The sequence below is a fragment of the Myxocyprinus asiaticus genome, chromosome 28 (genome assembly GCF_019703515.2).
Source record: "Myxocyprinus asiaticus isolate MX2 ecotype Aquarium Trade chromosome 28, UBuf_Myxa_2, whole genome shotgun sequence".
In the NCBI taxonomy this organism is placed as follows: Eukaryota; Metazoa; Chordata; class Actinopteri; order Cypriniformes; family Catostomidae; genus Myxocyprinus; species Myxocyprinus asiaticus.
In genome coordinates this window covers 25538463-25558990 of record NC_059371.1, presented here as the reverse complement: position 1 = coordinate 25558990, position 20528 = coordinate 25538463, and the positions used below count along the sequence as shown (strand labels likewise).

General features: G+C 37.8%; 1 protein-coding gene across 3 annotated transcripts; it reads left to right on the top strand.

Annotated features, from left to right (window-relative positions):
- The first annotated feature begins 560 nt into the window (after positions 1–560).
- On the top strand, positions 561–14259 carry dtx3 (deltex E3 ubiquitin ligase 3). Of its 3 annotated transcripts, none has more exons than XM_051660074.1 (5): positions 561–1056; positions 1210–1257; positions 9761–10569; positions 11374–11591; positions 12852–14259. In XM_051660074.1, exons 2-5 carry the CDS (start codon positions 1245–1247, stop codon positions 12925–12927), a joined length of 1116 nt encoding a protein of 371 aa, XP_051516034.1. In that variant the 5' UTR covers positions 561–1056; positions 1210–1244; the 3' UTR covers positions 12928–14259. The 3 variants fall into 3 exon arrangements, with proteins under 3 accessions (XP_051516034.1, XP_051516033.1, XP_051516035.1); XM_051660073.1 differs by having other exon boundaries at positions 562–1017; XM_051660075.1 differs by lacking the exons at positions 561–1056; positions 1210–1257 and adding an exon at positions 3894–4486.
- Positions 14260–20528: the final 6269 nt, after the last annotated feature.

Below are 20528 nucleotides of genomic sequence, written 5' to 3'. Positions count from 1 at the left end.
ATTGTTAACATTTACAATATTGCCAAAGCGTTGAGAGTACTTTTAGGTTACTAAAACAGACAAATGAAGAAAAATAAGGTGTAGTAAATAAAGAAATGGAGGGGGAAATACGTGAAAGGGAACTCGTAGAAAAAAAAAAAATATATATATAGAGAGAGAGAGAGAGAGAGAGAGAGCGAGAGGATCCAAATGAATTAGATACAAAAATATGTGAATACTACTAGCAAAATATTGTGAATTTATTTTAGCTTTTAAAATAAACATTATAAAAATATAAATAAGGTGTAGTAAATCAAGAAATGGAGGGGGTAATAAGAGAAAGGGAAATATAAGTAATATAGGATCCAAAGGAATGAAGAATTAGATAAAAAAAAAAATAAATGTGAATACTGTGTGCAAAATATTGTGAATTACTTTCAGCTTCTAAAACAAACATTTTAGAAAGACTAAAAGGTGAAGTAAATAAAGAAAAGGAAGTGAAACTGATTATGATTGTGTGATTATGTTGATTATTAATTATTGATGTGGTTTTAAAAAGCGCCACACAGCGGCCACATCCTTTAAATCTCTAATCCGGCTCAAACCAACAGACTAGAGTGACGAACTTCCTGTCTACCTTATCTAGTGTTCACAGGATTTTTCCACTATAATTAATAAAAGGGGAAGTGTGGAAAGACGGGACATGACATAGAGGCATCGTGTTTGTGTCGCGAAGGTGCTAAAGGGAAAACCGTTCGGTCGTGACAGTCAACGATGTTCTTTGTATTCATGTTGTCTTCCTTTGGCCAAGGACGGGGAATTGGAAAATCACAAAGAGACTGAGCTGACAACTGTCAGATGATCATCGGAACTTGAGTAGGATATCCCAAGCACAAATACGAAAGAACTGTCTTAGTTTTGAAGGTAATTTCAATGCAGCGGTCGTCTGTTGACTTCATCGAGTGGAAGAAGAAGGCAGTCTCCAGTTACAGTCGGTTCCCTTTACATTCATCTCTTCCGGCAAAGTCACTACAGAAGGTGAATTCATGTATCACATGAACACAATAGGCTTTATCAGTATGTGTTTTCCTATCCTTATTATTTGATTTATGTTAGTGCTTCGGTTAAAGCAACTGGCATCCTTTTCTTCGCGTATTTATGTGAGATTGCTGGAATACGCTCAAAATAAACAATGTCTGTATTTAACTTATGTTTATTTTTCTGAAACAGGGAAATAGGCCTGTTACTGCAATTGAAAGGAATTTATGGGATCGCAAGGTAATTTATTTTGCTTAAATGTTATTGTTGCAAACATGAATTGACATTCATGAGTGGAACAGAATGATCCTTTGTTTATACAGTGAACACATTACAGTAGAGAGCAGCTGATCCTATCCTGCACATCACTCCGACTGCCTGTTGGTGTGAACGACCTGACAATACTCAGCATAGCCTATCCGTATAAGAAATTTCATTGTCTAGAATATTCCTCCCCTCTCCTGCAGCACAGCCACAAATGGATTAGAAGAGGGTAAATGGAAAGAGATATTTCATAGTGATTATATCTAAGACTGAAATCAATCTTATAAGAGGTTAAGGACTGGGAATTTGTTTAGAATGAGGATAGAAACATGACTGAGATGTAACCGAGAGCTATCCTGCTGCATGTGACATGTCTTGCCAGGCAGGGGCGTAGATTCCCCCCCAATAATCAAAACAAGCAAGAACAATCCCCCCCCCCCCCCCCAATAATCAAAACAAGCAAGAACAACTCCCCCTCGCAATAATCAAAACAAGCAAGAACAACTCCCCCTCGTAATAATCAAAACAAGCAAGAACAACCTCCCCCAATCAAAACAAGCAAGAACAACCCCCCCAATAATCAAAACAAGCAAGAACAACCCCCCCCACAATAATCAAAACAAGCAAGAACAACCCCCCAATAATCAAAACAAGCAAGAACAACCCCCTCCCAATAATCAAAACAAGCAAGAACAACCCCCGCAATAATCAAAACAAGCAAGAACACCCCCCAATAATCAAAACAAGCAAGAACAACCCCCTCCCAATAATCAAAACAAGCAAGAACAACCCCCCCGCAATAATCAAAACAAGCAAGAACAACCCCCCCAATAATCAAAACAAGCAAGAACAACCCCCCCAATAATCAAAACAAGCAAGAACAACCCCCCGCAATAATCAAAACAAGCAAGAACACCCCCCAATAATCAAAACAAGCAAGAACACCCCCCAATAATCAAAACAAGCAAGAACAACCCCCTCCCAATAATCAAAACAAGCAAGAACAACCCCCCCAATAATCAAAACACGCAAGAACAACCCCCCCCACAATAATCAAAACAAGCAAGAACAACCCCGCCCAATAATCAAAACAAGCAAGAACAACCCCCCAATATCAAAACAAGCAACAACCCCCCAATATCAAAACAAGCAACAACCCCCCAATATCAAAACAAGCAACAACCCCCCCAATAATCAAAACAAGCAAGAACAACTTCCCCAATCAAAACAAGCAAGAACAACCCCCCAATATCAAAACAAGCAACAACCCCCCCAATAATCAAAACAAGCAAGAACAACCCCCCTCCAATAATCAAAACAAGCAAGAACAACCCCCCAATAATCAAAACAAGCAAGAACAACCCCCCCCATAATCAAAACAAGCAAGAACAACCCCCCAATAATCAAAAGAAGCAAGAACAACCCCCCCAATAATCAAAACAAGCAAGAATAACCCCCCCAATAATCAAAAGAAGCAAGAACAACCCCCCCAATAATGAAAACAAGCAAAAACAACCCCCTCAATAATCAAAACAAGCATGAACAACCCCCCCAATAATCAAAACAAGCATGAACAACCCCCCCAATAATCAAAACAAGCAAGAACAACCCCCCCAATAATCAAAACAAGCAAGAACAACCCCCCATATCAAAACAAGCAAGAACAACCCCCCAATAATCAAAACAAGCAAGAACAACCCCCCCAATAATCAAAAGAAGCAAGAACAACCCCCCCCAATAATCAAAACAAGCAAGAATAACCCCCCCAATAATCAAAAGAAGCAAGAACAACCCCCCCAATAATGAAAACAAGCAAAAACAACCCCCTCAATAATCAAAACAAGCATGAACAACCCCCCCAATAATCAAAACAAGCATGAACAACCCCCCCAATAATCAAAACAAGCAAGAACAACCCCCCCAATAATCAAAACAAGCAAGAACAACCCCCATATCAAAACAAGCAAGAACAACCCCCCCATAATCAAAACAAGCAAGAATAACCCCCCAATAATCAAAACAAGCAAGAACAACCACCACCCCCCACCCAATATGTATACCATGATCAATGGAAACATGTAAATTCTTCATACTGTAACACCTTCATACCCCCCCCCCCAATAATCAAAACAAGCAAGAACAACCCCCCCCCCCCCCACAATAATCAAAACAAGCAAGAACAACCCCCCGCCCCCCAATATGTATACCATGATCAATGGAAACATGTAAATTCTTCATACTGTAACACCTTCATACCCCCCCCCCAATAATCAAAACAAGCAAGAACAACGCCCCCCAATATCAAAACAAGCAACACCCCCCCAATAATCAAAACAAGCAAGAACAACCACCACCCCCCCAATATCAAAACAAGCAACACCCCCCCAATAATCAAAACAAGCATGAACAATGCCCCCCAATATCAAAACAAGCATGAACAAACTCCCCCCATATCAAAACAAGCAACAACCCCCCCATAATCAAAACAAGCATGAACAACCCCCCCCCAATAATCAAAACAAGCATGAACAACCCCCCCCCAATAATCAAAACAAGCAAGAACAACCCCCCCACCCCCCAATATTTATACCATGATCAATGAAAACATGTAAATTCTTCATACTGTAACATCTTCATACCTCCCCCCCAATGTTCAAGACAAATCTACACCCTTGTTGCCAGGTGTTGAGTATTGTGAATTTATGCAGGGTTGACTCATTTTTCAGATTACTCATCGTATGCTTTTCTTCACAATGAATGTGGTGAACTGATAACAAGCACAGGCTAATGTTTAACCTTAGGAAACATCAGAAGGGTAGATGTTCAACATTACTGTAATTGGGTAGTTGAAGGGACATGTCAAGTAAGCAGTGACCGTAGTGTGACAAGATATACTTTTAAACGGCATGTTTCTAATTCGTGTCCTATTGTTATACATGCTTTTATGACCTAATATTAATAGAGAGACCTATAATTCAGAGACATGTTAATATTAGATGTTTTAAAAAATGTATTTGTCACATACAGGACTTTTTAAATGGGCATTCAGTAGTTCACTAGCTAGCGTTAGCATTGCTCTTCTTCGTGTACTTTAAGTACCGATGTGACAGTGGTGTTAGATGCTGTACTGTCATCTATCGATGTGGATGAGTATGATCGCCAGCTCTGGAATATCATTTGCATCTGGAAAATGTTGGAGTTTGAGGTAATTTCTAAAGTTATTTATTACTCCTTTAATATAATTGCTTTGCCTAAAAACATACATCAGAATTCAAGCGAACATGCTTCTACAGTTTAGGATAGATCATTATTGTCCCTTATATCAATAATCTTTGGAGACTGTCTACGTTTCACATTATTTCTAAAGCCAGTTATTACCTTTATTAGAGAACTGCTTAGCGTAAAATAAACCTTAATTATCTAGCGATACAGAATGTTATGGTAAAGGAGAGATTAGAATTGTTTTTGATGATCAAATTTAGCATGTCCAAGAATACTGTATTTGAAGAATTCGTTTTGTTTCCAAGCAAACCAGCGTCATGGTTTACTCAAAATCGCTGTACCAAACTACTAAACAAATGAAGACATATGCCATTTCATAGAGGTGGAGTTAGATGGGCCCCCTTACTATAGCTGTGATAACAAAGAAAATAAATTACACGTTGCTTTCCAGTTGTGTTTGTAAACACAGCTGAAAACTGTCCATTACTAACATACATTGACTACATGTGTAATTTTAAAAATTTCAAGGGAAAAATGTATGAGTTTTCTGTAAATTCCACTGATACTATTTTAGAGAGTGGTCTGAACAATTAATAATGTCTTACCTGTCCAACAAGAAGCAACATCAGCATCACTACTCATGTTTTTCTCCGTCATCAAATCTTTTCACTTTGTGTATGCCGTACCGATGTTTACTGTAGTTTTTAAAAAGTTGATAAAAAATTTACACGTTCCCTTGTACTTATAGAAACATTATAACGTATAATCTTGATGTTGAAATAAAATGTGCTTGTTGTTTGTCAACTACCAAATACTTACATTCTTAAAGGAATATTCTGGGTTCAATACAAGTTAAAGAGATAGTTCACCCAAAAATGAAAATCATCATTTACTCACCCTCATGATATCCCAAGTGTGTATGATTTTCTTTATTCACCAGAACACATTTGAAAAAAGAAAAAAATCTTGGCTCGGTAGGTCCTTAAAATGCAAGTGGATGGTGATCCAATTTTTGAAGCTCCAAAAATCACAGACAGCCAGCATAAATGTCATCGATACGACTCCAGCGGTTAAATAATGTCTTCTAAAGTGATATGATCACTTTTGGTGTGAAAAAGATCAATATTTAAGTACTTTTAAAATATAAACCATCGCTTCCGGTAAGCTTCACGAGAGGGTGGAGATCACGCGGTCTCTCGTGTGACGTATTCGTGTTGCCATGATACAGACGTCATCTCATGCTCTCCACTCGGTTGAGATATCCAGGATAAGCACACAAACGCACCATTGTGAGTAAAGAAACGGATGAATACAGATCTAAACCAAAACCATTGAAGCTTCTGTACAGCGTTCCTCCTCCTCACTTGTAAACAACACTGCTCTTCTTGCATGTTTCAAATACCAATGCGATTACATCACACACGCATACGGCTCCTGACTGGAAGCATGGAAAAAAAGTACTTAAATATTTATCTTTTTTGCATCAAAAGTGATCATGACGCTTTAGAAGACATTAATTTAACAGCTGGTGTCGTATGGATGACGTTTATGCTGACTGTCTGTTCTTTTTGGATTTCTTCTGAGCTAAGATATTTTTCTAATTTTCTTCAAATGTGCTCTGGTGAAGAAAGAAAGTCATTCACACCTGGGATATCATGAGGGTGAGTAAGTAATGAGATGATTTTCATTTTTGGTTGAACTATCCCTTTAAGCACAATCGACAGCATTTGTGACATAATGTTGGTTAAAAGTAATTTAGACTCAGCACTCCTTTAAGAAAAAATAAAAAATAAGCAAAAAATGAGGTTACAGTGATGCTCTTAAAATGGAAGTGAATGGGGCAAATTTTTGGAGGCTTTAAAGGCGTGAACTTATAATTTTGTAAAAGTTCTTCTGTTAAAACACATATTTTTTAATAGTCACAACACTCTATGAGACCATTCCAAAAACATAATCAAAAGCAATAATGCAAACGGATGCCATGGTTTGATGATAAATGCAAGACAGCTATAAAAGAACAGAAGCGGAAAGATTATTCTTCAGAAGGCCAACAAATGAAAATCTTGTTAAGGTTAAAATAAGTTGGGCACAAGCTCGAAGAATAATAAATGAAGCTAAAAGGAAAAGTTGGAGACAATTTGTATCTGGTCTGACATCAAGTACCTCAACAAGAAAAGTCTGGAATCTGATTCAAAGGATGAAGGGCAGGAATGATGGAGCTCAAATTCAGCACATCAAATATCAAGACTCTATTCTAACTTCAAAACAAGAGATTGCAAATATCCTAGCAGAACATTTTGAAAATAACTCCTCCATTGAGAATTGTCTTAATGCCTTCCAAGTTTTTCGAGCACAGGATGAAAAGAAAGGTATACATTTTTCATCTAATAATAAGGAACCCTATAATCAACTGTTCGCAATGGAAGAATTGACACGAGCTATAAACAGAGCACATGATACGGCAGTTGGACCAGATGATATACACTATCAGTTTAAAAAAAATTTGCCTCACATTATCCTGTCTGTACTTTTAAAACTTTTTAACTCTATTTGGATATCAGGGAATATTCCACTCTCTTAGAAAGAAGCGATAATCATTCCCATCCCAAAAACAGGAAAAAATCATAATGACCCCAACATTTACCGGCCAATAGCCCTGACAAGTTGCTTATGCAAAACCATGGAGAGATTGGTTAAGGAATGTCTAGTATGGATCCTGGAATCGCAACATCTCATAAGTAAAGTTCAGTGTGGCCTCAGAAAAGGGAGAAGTACTGTAGATCACCTCATCAGCCTTGAAAGCTACGTATAAGATGCTTTCATCAGAAAAGAACATGCAGTGGCTGTCTTTTTTGACTTGGAGAAAGCTTATGACACCACTTGGAAGTTCAGTATTTTAAAGGATTTATATCAACTTGGTTTTAGAGGATACTTACCCATTTTTATTGCTAATTTTCTATCAAACAGACATTTTAAAGTCAGAGTAGGTAATACCCTGTCTGACCCTCATAAACAAGAGCTAGGAGTACCACAAGGAAGCGTTTTATCAGTTACCCTTTTTAGTATCAAAATCAACGACATTGCAAAAGCCATCGGGTCGGGTATCTATTGTAGTTGTTATGTTGATGATATCGGTATTTGCTACAGAAGCAAATCCATGAATAACATTGAACAGAAAATCCAGCTGACAATTAACAGAATGCAGTCCTGGTCAGTATCAAATGGTTTTAAGTTTTCAAAGACTAAAGCTGTTTGTATACATTTTTGCCAGCTACACTCTCTCCATCTTGACCCAGAGATATTCATGGATGGTGAACACATCAGAGTTGTTAAGGAAACCAAATTCCTTGGAGTAACTCTTGACAGTAAACTGAATTTTATCCCTCACATAAAGATTTTAAAAGATAAATGTCTTAAAGCATTGAACATTTTAAAGGTTTTAGCTAAAACAAAATGGGGTGCAGAAAGTTCAGTTCTTTTAAATCTCTACAGAGCACTAATTCGATCACGCCTGGATTATGGAAGTATAGTGTATGGATCAGCCAAGAAATCATATATCCGACTCTTGGACACAGTACATCATCAAGGCATACGTCTGGCTTTAGGGGCCTTTAGGACATCACCAATTCAGAGTTTGCATGTAGGAGCAAATGAACTTTCTCTGGAGAACAGATGCCTCAAACTAGCCCTACAGTGTACAACAAAGCTGAAGACCAACAAAGAAAACCCAGCCTACCATCCTGTTTTCTCAACCCTTTCTTCAAGCCTATACGAACAAAAACCAAGACATATCCATCCTTTTGGACTACGGATCAAACCACATTTACAAAATCTCAAAGTAGATCTGAGCATACTGGGACAGACACACTTCAGTAAAATTCCCCCCTGGAACTTTAAAAAACCAAAAATAATCTTAGACTTAACAAGAAACAAAAAATCTGAAACCCACCCAAATGACTTTCAACAGCAACTCCTTTTCATTAGAGAAATATTTCCATCACATATCCCTATATATACAGATGGATCAAAATCTGAGGATCATGTATCATCTGCATTTGTGATCAACCATCCAAAAAAAGGAATATCCATCCCCAATCACAGCTCAGTTTTTACAGCAGAGGCAAACGCTATTGTCTTAGCACTGTACTTCATAAAGACTATGCAACAGAGAAAATTTCTGATAATTTCAGATTCAAAATCCTGTCTTCAAGCATTGTCATCTTTAAAAAATGATCACCCAATGCTTGTTAAGATTCTATGCAAACTTCTGGATCTGGAGGCCCAAAATTTCAATATCTGCTTCTGCTGGGTACCTGGACACTGTGGAATCCCAGGAAATGAGGAAGCAGACACTGCTGCAAAAGAGGCTTTATCAGCGGATTTCAAAAAGTGTCCAATACCTCCCACTGACCTAAAACCCATAATAAATGTATATATTAAAAACAAATAGCAAATTGAGTGGGACCAATGCACCATGAACAAACTCCATGAAATCAGCCCTTTTGTTGGCAAAAGAAGTTCCTCTCTGTTTTCGAATCGCTGGGACCAGATCGTCTACACCCGCTGTCGAATAGGTCACTCCAGGATGACACACAAGTTTTTAATATTGGGAGAAGATTCACCAACATGTACCTTCTGCCAGAATCCATTATCCCTGAAACATGTTTTATTAGATTGTACTGGTCTTAACCCCGTGAGAAACCTTTTTTTATTCAGTCAGCACTCTGGAAGACATTTTTAACAAAGTCAAACCGAATGCAATTTTAGAGTTTTTAGGAAAAATAGATTTTAAAAACCTTTTATAGAATTCCTTACACATTTCTCACCATGGAAATAGCCATAGAAGCTGGCATGGCGTTAAAAAAACCCCCAAAAAAATAAAAAATAAAAACACGTATTTTAACAGTTCTGGATTAGCCCCATTTACTTGTAATGTGCCTCACTGGAACACAGATTTTTGCTTTTTTTTTTTTTTTTTATTTTTTTTAGAAAAGGAGGGAAAAGTCCAAATACATTTTTGTGGTAATGAGCATTATGCCACAAATTCTGTCGATTGAGCTGAACTTGAATTGAACCCATAATATTCCTCTTAAGTTTATAAAGGCATAGAATGCTAAATGTAGAATTTTTAACCCAGGAAAAGAAGCCTTATAATTGCAAACTTTGCTTTAAAGACATGAGTCTGATTGCTCCATGTTTGCTCCATTTTGAATGACATGTGCAAAGAGATGTGCAAACTGATCTCTTTCCCACCCAGTTTCATCTGATGAGATGAGCGTGCGAGCGGGGCAGGGCAGTGACGAGGTGCTGGTGTCACAAGCGGTGTGGGATTACCTTGCAGCCGCTGGACGGCCCTGGTTGGTTGACTTTGAGGACAAGCAGGGACTAAGTGCAGATATCATCCGACGTGGGGAGCGTGGCGGCTGCTGTGCTGTGCGGCTCTCCCCAGTGGAGGGCAGTAGCAGGGCCAGAACTGGGCTGATGGAGAGTCCGGTTTCTCCCGTCAGACGGAAAGCCTTCATAGACTTATGCCGCTGTGCCCGGAAAGAGATGACCAAACAGGAGGCAGCTCCCAAGAGGAAACGTTCTCTGTTACCCTGTGTGACATCAATGGAGCCTGATGGAGAGGGGAGCTTGCTGCCTTTGCCGCCGCCTCAGCCACGGCGCTCCCAGAAGCAACAGCTGAAATATAGGAAAAATTCAGACATGGAGACCTGTGTGGTTTTACCCATGCAACATGAGGCCACAGCAAGAACGGGGCCTCAATTAAACATGAGACAAGTAAATGAAGATGAGAGCACCATTTGCTCTATTTGCATGGGGGAGATGGTGGAAAAGACAATTCTGGACAAATGTGGCCATGCATTCTGCAGGTCTTGCTTAGAACAGGCTTTCCGAGTGAAGAAGGCATGCCCTGTGTGCAGACTTGTGTATGGTCAACTAATTGGTAACCAGCCGGCCAACGGGAGCATGATGGTTGAAAGAGATCCAGACCTGGAGTTGCCTGGACATGAAGGACACGGCTGTATATGCATTATTTACAGTTTCCCTCCTGGTTTTCAAGCGGTAAGTACTGTTTATAGGCAGAATGGAAAAGCAGTGTTGAAGGAATAGTTCACCCAAAAATTAAAATTTCTTCCATCATTTACACCTCCTCATGTCATTCCAAACCCATATGACTTTCTTCCTTATGCTGAATGCAAAAGTAGATGTTTTAAAGGAATATCACATTCATATTTGTAAGTCTTGTGAAGGCATGCTATAGTATTTAGTGAGAAATAACCCAAAATTTGAATGCCCCGTTGTATATTCATGAGCACTATGAGAGGCATGTTCACATTGATTTGCATATATATTGTTTTTAGCACTTAACAACAGAAGTTCTCATGTGAACAAGCGAGCCAAGGCAAACAACATTCTCTTTTGCTGAAAATTACTTACATTTTATTTTTTTTCTTACCAAAACCTATCATATGCTTTCAGAAGACTAGAAAATGAGTCTCATGTACTTTTTCATGATACTTACTTTTGAGCTTACTTTTAAGCTTTAAAGTGAGGCACTGTCCACTGCCTTTGTACTGGCCTACGATATTCATTGAAGCATCTTCTTTTGTCTTTCACATAAGAAAGGATGTCATATGGATTTGAAACTTTTTGAGAGTTAGTGAAGAATGACAGAATTCTTACTTTTTTGAGGCGAACTATTCCTTTAACCATTTAATGGAGACAGCAGACCAGATTTCATTATCTTCATTATCTAGCACATAAAAAACCAACACATAATTGAACTGTAATCTCTTAAAAGTTATATTGTCAAGAATTTATTATAAAATGTGTTATGTGCTGCATTGTGTTTTGAAATTCTTTTAGCAAGAACATCCAAACCCTGGGGTGCGGTACCCCGGCACAGACCGTGTGGCGTACCTGCCAGACAGCCCTGAGGGAAACCGTGTTCTATGCATGCTGCGCCGGGCATTCGAGCAGAGGCTTATCTTTACCATAGGCACCTCCATGACCACCGGCATGCATAATGTCATTACCTGGAATGATATCCATCACAAGACCTCCATATGGGGCGGACCTCGATGGTATACAATTTAATAGTAAAACTACATTTATTTTAGATGTTTTGGTTGGTGATACCACAAGCACCTCCTTTTGAATTGTTTTTGGCTCCGACATTTAGTCAAGATCAATCAATCAAGAGCAGTTAAATTGCCTTTCAACCAATTCAGTGTGCTAATTTGGAACTAAAATTTTACAAATGCTGCAGACAAAAGATGTTTTTAAGCAATATCACATTCATATTTGTGTGTCATATTCCAAGTCTTCTGAAGGGATACTATAGGTTTTGGCAGGAAATAACCCAAAATTTGAATGCAACCGTTGCGGAACAGTAAACTAAACCCTTTAAGCAATTTTATCATACTAAACTAATTTAAACGTATAATGATAACATCTTGTGGCTTTTGAAACAATGTGTATTTTAGAGTTTATAGACTGACACCATTCTCTTCCATTGTACAGTTGTGAGTGTCTTTAACCACTATTCTCTTTTTTTTTTTTTTTTTTTTTTTTTTTTATAAACAAGGGATGAGATGAAAATATTGTTTTGTGCTACTCTGGTTTGTACACACATTTACAAAGCAATGATACTTCAGAAGATGTTTTAAGTAACATAGACCTCCATCAGCACTTCAAGAAACAGTTCCACTTCCCAGAATACAACTGTTACGACCCATGTTTGGGACCAACATAAGAAGCTGTCAAAAGTTAAACAAAAATGTTGCAATGGCCATTGTAACAAAAATAAATAAATAAATAAATAAAAAGGCAAGGTTTATTGACAAAAATAAATAAACACATGCTAAACAAAACAAGGACAGGTGAGTGGACTAAATTAAACTGTCAAATAACTAAGAATAAATAAATATTTTAACTCCCGATAAGGTAAAAACACAGAAAATAAATCTTCCGGGCCAGTTTGTTTGCCTACTCTGTCTATTGCTAACTACAGTATTTTAATTAAACAAGACAAAACTCACCATCCTTTTAAAATAAAGTAAATGAAATCAAAAACAACATCAAACAAACACCAAACACAGGAGCTGATTTCCTGGGGCAGCAGCTGCCATGAAGTGCAGCCATCACCTCTTAAATAAGCAGGACTCTTGGCGTAGCTGATTAGAGTCTCCGCCCACATCTGATTGGCAGCCACACACAGGAAAAAATAGAAGCTAAAGAGCAGGGGCACGTAACAACAACCTTCCACTTACCTGTTTCAGTTACAGTAGCTGCATTGTATTATACTGTATTACGTATTGTTTACACATTTTCTTTTTTTCCAGCTTTGGTTATCCAGATCCTACTTACCTTGTGCGGGTGACGGAGGAACTGCGAGAGAAAGGAATAACAGCTGACTGATCATTTGTTTCTAGCACTTAAGAAATTTCAAGAGGATGGCAAATGTGCACTTGACCACAGTCTTTGTTTAAACTCACAGTCAAATTAGCCACAACCATCTGCAGCAGCATTGGTTTGATCAGGATGCTGTGTTCACGATGTTTAACAGTTTAATTCGGTCGTTATGTTTACCTTTGTTCTTTGGGTTACATGAGTAAAGGCAGTGTGTTTTACATAAACGTTTTTGTACAAACTGGGGTGCACTTTGAGACAGATTGTTCATTGTAAGATACAAAGCTGAGTTTAAGGTACCCAATGGAGTGCTAAAATGTGAATGTCAAGAAGGTGTACACGTTACCACATCTTGCAGTACAACCTTCCACTTGCCTGTTTCAGGTAAGAACCAATCACTAGCCTGATGTCCTCCCTCTTCTTACTATGTTTCTTCCATCCAAACTATGCTTAATGGCCTTTTCACATTATGGTAACATCTGGATGAGGACAAATGAGGGACAAATGGGTACAGCTTGGACAATCCCATCAAACTCTCTTTTTTTCTCTCTCTCTCTCTCTCTCGAAAGCACTAAGAGACACTTTGCAATGGAGGTACTCTTTTTATTATGAGAATTTAAAGTGTATTCTGCCTGATCTTCCAGACTGCAGGCTCTACAGAGGTTATTTCAAGCCTTTATTATTATAATATCCTAGTAAAAGAGATGCAGGTTGTTTTCAGTGTGTGTCCTAGCTTTGTTCCTTTTCTCTCATCCCTAGCAAATGTTTTGGTCTTTCGTTTCAAGATCAGGTGCATAAAATAGTTTTTATTCACTTGCTTAATGTGAGTTTGATTTAATTTTTCCTTATATGTTAATGTACTCAATTTCGAGTTTATTTGAACACGTTTCTTTTACATATATAAAATGATGTCACAATAAAAGGGCGTGTAAACCACTTAAACCAAACTAAAAGCATAATAGCGCAACACAACTGTAACCATTGTTTTTATGCCTCAGGCTTGGAGACAAGCCTAGCATGTTTTTTTTATTTTTTTATTCTTTCATGGAAATGTTATTGTGCCTTCTTCTAAAGGTCACAGACAGTTGCAGCCTGTTATTACTAATGGTAATCGCTACTCGCTAGTATTTGTTAAGCTGTGTTCTTATTGGTCTGAAGCATTAACCTTATTGCAGTATTTCAACTTTAAGCAAAATGCACCATACTTAAAGAGACTCATTCCCAGATTTCTAATTGTTTAACACATACCAAAACTTGTTAAATTGGCTTTGTGTAAAGGTATTTTATTGTTAGCGGTTGCTTATGTTTTACAGTATCATTAAATAAAAAAGGAGTATCAGATTTCAGTTTTCTTTCCATACCATATTCCCTTTACCCCCACTCTTTAAGTTATGAAGGACCAATATAATCAGGATTTGTAGGAATAAAGTGTTACTGTCATGCAAAATTCTATGCACTTCAAAGTCAGATTTATAAAACAGACCTCCTCGGATGACTGATTGTTTAAAGTAAAGAATTTGCCTTTATAGTTGTGTTGATTTGTATTACATAATTGAATTGTATGCTACAATAAAAATGTGCTTTACATTTTCATACTTGAATAAAGGGATTCTGTTCGGTTACATTGTGTTCTGTTATTAATGCCACCTTTAAGGGTTCTTTTGCTCTTAAACCACCTGGATGCTTTTTGCTCAATCTTGGAACTGTGCTAGAAACATTGCCAAATGGAAATTGTATCATTTAGATGGGCAATCTTAATACCTAAAGACATTGACATGACTCTGATGTAGTAGCAGCACTGCATATGGAACTTATCAAGGTAGTCTGCTTATCTCTGTGAACAGTGAAATGAAATCGGGCCTACTTGCTCAGAATGACCTGCCTGCAGTTTAAGCATTCACGCTTGTCTGAAACAGCATGCTTTTTTTTTCTTCTCAGGATGACCTTTAACACTTTTCCATGAGTAGAATATCTTGTCAGCATGAGTATACTTACAGTATTACCTCTAATAAATGGATTAACCTTAAAGGTGCGCTCAGGACGTTTTTGTTCAGGTCGTCTTGGACTTACACTGACACCTGTGGGTGTGAATGCAGCATCTTTCAAACACACTGTTTTTCAGTTACTGATGCCATGGTAAAGAATTCACAAATCACAGTAAGCCATGATGAATTTCCATGAGTGAAAGTGTCCAATAACAATGTGAATACTGAGATTTATGCTGCCTTCCTTTGAACCTGGAAAGTCGGATTTTCCAACTTCCTGCTAGGAAAAGTGCAATGGAAAGCCACTCTTAAGTTGGAATTCCAACTGGAAAACTCATGTGGAAATTTTCAACTCTGATTTCATCGAGATGCAGGTGTGTGACGTCACACAAACATGTTGGCACCCAGGGAGATATACAAAGTAAGCGATAAACATTCACTTTTAATAAGTAATATCAATAAATGTTCCTACATTATATGATATTAAAGCTTGTTTAACAAACACCTGCAGAAACAGGTGAATTAAACATGGTTTATTATACTCTTTTTATTATTATATTATTATTATTTTTTTATTTTATTTATTTATTTATTTTTTTTGTTAATAGTACACCTGTAGGACAAATGCTAGCATTGCAGCATTGTTTATCAGTAGAGTTGTTAAGAGAAGTCTCTGGTTACAGTTAAACACCTGCTAAGCTATTGGGAGCATTGCAGTTTTGTTTCCTTGCACGTCATCTTCTGAGCATCTGGCAATGGAATGCTTTATAGTTGGAGATTGGAGATATCATGTAGGAATATCCCACATTTGAATAGAATGGAACACAGCATAAGTAAGTAGTTTTTGGCTGGTCATGTGATTCCAACATGGCAGCCACCACGAGGGGACCCTCTGCATGTAGAATAAAACAGCTTTTATGAGGTTACTGATATGACAGGAGTCTTCATCTCATGTGAGTGCTCATGATTTTATACGTTTCAAAATTTCAATACATTTGAGTAAAACTTTTTTAATGTGGAAAAAAATTACAGAGTGCACCTTTAATGTCAACATTATCCATTTAAGTTCGAGTATATTCAAGAAGGAAAACAATCAGAATATAGAAGACTGGGGCTAATTGTCACACAGGAAAGTTTTACAAGTACTATATCTCAGTAACTATAAGGTTTTAAAGTCAAAAGTGTCTTTGTATGTTGGATTCAAAAAACTAAATCTAAACACATCTTAAATGAAAATCTTTTTGTGAACTCTACAAATTAAAATTAATTAAAAAAAAATAAAAAGAAAGAAAGAAGAAAATCATCACATTTTTGATATTGGTGAACACAATAAAACACACTGGTATACATTCAGGCAAGGATGACCTAAATAATAAAGGTATACAGTGCATCCGGAAAGTATTTACAGCGCTTAACTTTTTCCACATTTTGTTATGTTACAGCCTTATTCCAAAATGGATTAAATTCATTATTTTCCTCAAAATTCTACAAACAATACCCCATAATGACAACGTGAAAGAAGTTTGTTTGAAATTTTTGCAAATTTATAAAAAATAAAAAATGAAAAAAATCACATGTACATAAGTATTCACAGCCTTTGCCATGACATTCAAAACTGAGCTCAGGTGCATCCTGTTTCTACTGATCATCCTTGATGTTTCTACAACTTGATTGGAGTCCACCTGTGGTAAATTTAGTTGATTGGACATGATTTGGAAAGGCACACACCTGTCTATATAAGGTCCCACAGTTAACAGTGCATGTCAGAGCACAAACCAAGCCATGAAGTCCAAGGAATTGTCTGTAGACCTCCGAGACAGGATTGTATCGAGGCACAGATCTGGGGAAGGGTACAGAAAAATTTCTGCAGCATTGAAGGTCCCAATGAGCACAGTGACCTCCATCATCCGTAAATGGAAGAAGTTTGGAACCACCAGGACTCTTCCTAGACCTGGCCGCCCGGTCAAACTGAGCAATCGGGGGAGAAGGGCCTTAGTCAGGGAGGTGACCAAGAACCCAGTGGTCACTCTGACAGAGCTCCAGCATTTCTCTTTTGGAGATAGATGAGAACCTTCCAGAAGAACAACCATCTCTGCAGCACTCCACCAATCAGGCCTGTATGGTAGAGTGGCCAGACGGAAGCCACTCCTCAGTAAAAGGCACATGACAGCCCGCCTGGAGTTTGCCAAAAGGCACCTGAAGGACTCTCAGACCATGAAAAACAAAATTCTCTGGTCTGATGAAACAAAGATTGAACTCTTTGGCCTGAATGGCAATCGTCATGTCTGGAGGAAACCAGGCACCGCTCATCACCTGGCCAATACCATCCCTACAGTGAAGCATGGTGGTGGGATGTTTTTCAGCGGCAGGAACTGGGAAACTAGTCAGGATCGAGGGAAAGATGAATGCAGCAATGTACAGAGACATCCTTGATGAAAACCTGCTCCAGAGCGCTCTGGACCTCAGACTGGGGCGAAGGTTCATCTTCCAACAGGACAATGACCCTAAGCACACAGCCAGGATAACAAAGGAGTGGCTAAGGGACAACTCTGTGAATGTCCTTGAGTGGCCCAGCCAGAGCCCAGACTTGAAACCGATTGAACATCTCTGGAGAGATCTGAAAATGGCTGTGCACCGACGCTCCCCATCGAACCTGATGGAGCTTGAGAGGCCCTACAAAGAAGAATGGGAGAAACTGCCCAAAAATAGGTGTGCCAAGCTTGTAGCGTCATACTCAAAAAGACTTGAGGCTGTAATTGGTGCCAAAGGTGCTTCAACAAAGTATTGAGCAAAGGCTGTGAATACATATGTACATGTGTTTTTTATTTATTTATTTATTTTATTTATTTATTTATTTTTATAAATTTGCAAAGATTTCAAACAAACTTCTTTCACATTGTCATTATGGGGTATTGTTTGTAGAATTATGAGGAAAATAATGAATTTAATCCATTTTGGAATAAGGCTGTAACATAACAAAATGTGGAAAAAGTGAAGCGCTGTGAATACTTTCTGGATGCACTGTATTTGAACTGTGTTTTCAGGACAAGGGTAGGCCTATATTTCATAAATGTCAGGTCAGGGCAAGTTGTTACATGTTTTTGTTAATTGTTGTAATTTTATGCAGTGTATTTATCACAGTTTCTATCGACCAAAATAATGCTTAATATCTTTGTATGTTACCTTTCATATTTGTGCTATTTCATGATTTTTGTTTAATAATTGTTTTACTATTAAAAATGTTATTGCTATTAACTGCTATTGCTTTTGTTGCATGTTGTCACAAAAGGTCAACGTGTATACTATTCAATAAACTGTATCTTTTTTTCCCCCTGGACAATAACAGTGTAAGTGTTCATATACTGTAGTGTTGAAATTGACTTTCAAAAATTAATCTTCCCTGAGGAAATATGCTATTCACTGGAGTAAAAAGTGTGACAACTACACCAGTCTCCCATATACTATTAATTAAAGTTGAACAGTCCAAGCAAATTTGCTGATACATATTCGCCGGGAGGATCCCCTGGATTGGCACGCCGGTCCCATCTAGAGCAGGAGTTGCACTGCACTGCACCTTGAAAGCAGTTTGGGCGTTGTTCTTTGCAAGATATTCAACAGAGGGCGCTACTGCACAGCTTCTTTGTTCATACTTTAAACTTAAATTGATGTGATTGTGAAATGAGTACACGTTACCGAATACAGGTTGCCGAAGAACATTTGATTTGTTGTTGTTATCATCTGTTCAAATTCCTACAGTGATTGTCATTTGTACAATATCTTAGCATTATTATGATACTAAACATACAAACCCTGTCAAAAAATATTAAATTATTTGACGGCGACGTAAACAACATTCTGTCATCCTGCCGGTAAGTGGAGCAAGTGTTTCCAACTATTGCAGATAGGTTTCAAACAAAGGCTCATTCCCAATGTCCAGCACCAAACCAGCTTAAACCAGCCTAGACAAGCATGGAAATTCATGCTGGTCCAAGCTGCTCTTTTCAGCAGGGTTTACAGATGAAACTCAACTGCCATTACTGTGAGCTCAACAGAGCCATAAGCTCAAAATTGAAGCCAAGAATCTTGCTGATATTTTCAATAATTTTTTCCAGTACCCAAACCTGTAATACATTTAGGACACAGTAAAGAAATATTACCTTAAATGTGTCCTGTGCATTCCATGCAAGATTTTGAACTGGGTCTTTCTAGAAAAGGGATAGTTCACATAATAATGAAAATGTAATCAATAAAAGTGAACGATGACCAAGGCTAACATACTGCCTAACGTCTCCTTTTGTGTCGCACAGAAAAAAGTTAGTTATACACCTTTGGAACAACATGAGGGTGAATAATTTATGCTACATTTTTTTATTTTTATGTGAATTATACCTTAAAGGATTTGTTGCAAATTCTCCATCATTAATTCCCACAAGGAGTCATCAGTTTCCACAGCCAATGCCATGCTATAAACATGCAACATTTTGATACTTGAGGGTCTATTGGCAGAAATGTAGTGACGGGTGTTGCATTGATAAAAGTACCGTGCCATGAATTGGAAAACCCGTGTTGACATTTAACTCACGGCATTTCTTCGGATAATGCCAGAGTACCCTTGAGCAATGCACTGAATCCCCATCTGCTTAAAGGGATAGTTCACCCAAAAATGAAAATTCTCTCATCATTTTACACATCCTCATGCCATCCCAGATGTGTATGACTTTCTTTCTTCTGCAGAACACAAATGAAGATTTTTAGAAGAATATTTCAGCTCTGTATGTCCATACAGTGCAAGTGAATGGGTGCCAAAATTGTGAAGCTCCAAAATCCACATAAAGGGAGCATAAAAGTAATCTATATGACTCCAGTGGTTAAGTCCATGTGTTCAGACATGATATGATAGGAGCTGGTGAGAAAAGGATCAATATTTAAGTCAATTTTATCATAAATTCTCCTCCCTGCCCAGTAGGGGGCGATATGCACAAAGATTGTGAATCAACAAAAACAGAAGAGGGAGAAAGTGAAAGTGAAGGAAAAAGGACTTAAATATTGATCTGTTTCTCACCCACACCCATCATATCACTTGAGAAGATATGGATTTCACCACCAGAGTCATCTGGAGTACTTTTCTGTTGCCCATATGTGGATTTTTGAACTTCAAAATGTTGGTACCCATTCACTTGCATTGTATGGATCTACAGAGCTGAAATATTTTTCTAAAAATCTTCATTTGTGTTCTGCAGAAGAAAGAAAGTTATACACATCTGGGATGGCATTAGGGTGAGTAAATGATGAGAGAATTTTCATTTTTGGGTGAACTAACCCTTTAAGTCAGAAGTATTGTTCTGTTTTTCACCCACACATATTATATTGCTTCTGAAGATAAGGATTAAACCACTAGAGTCATATAGATTACTTTTATGTTTCCTTATATGATTTTTGAGCTACAAAGTTCTGATCACCATTCACTTGCATTGTATGGGCCTACTGAGCTGAGATATTTTTCCAAAAATCTTTGTTTGTGTTCTGCTGATGAAAGAAAGTCATACACATCTGGGATGGCATGATACAAATATTAAGGTATATTCAGTGAGATATGAATATTTTAATGTATATTTATATTTGTGA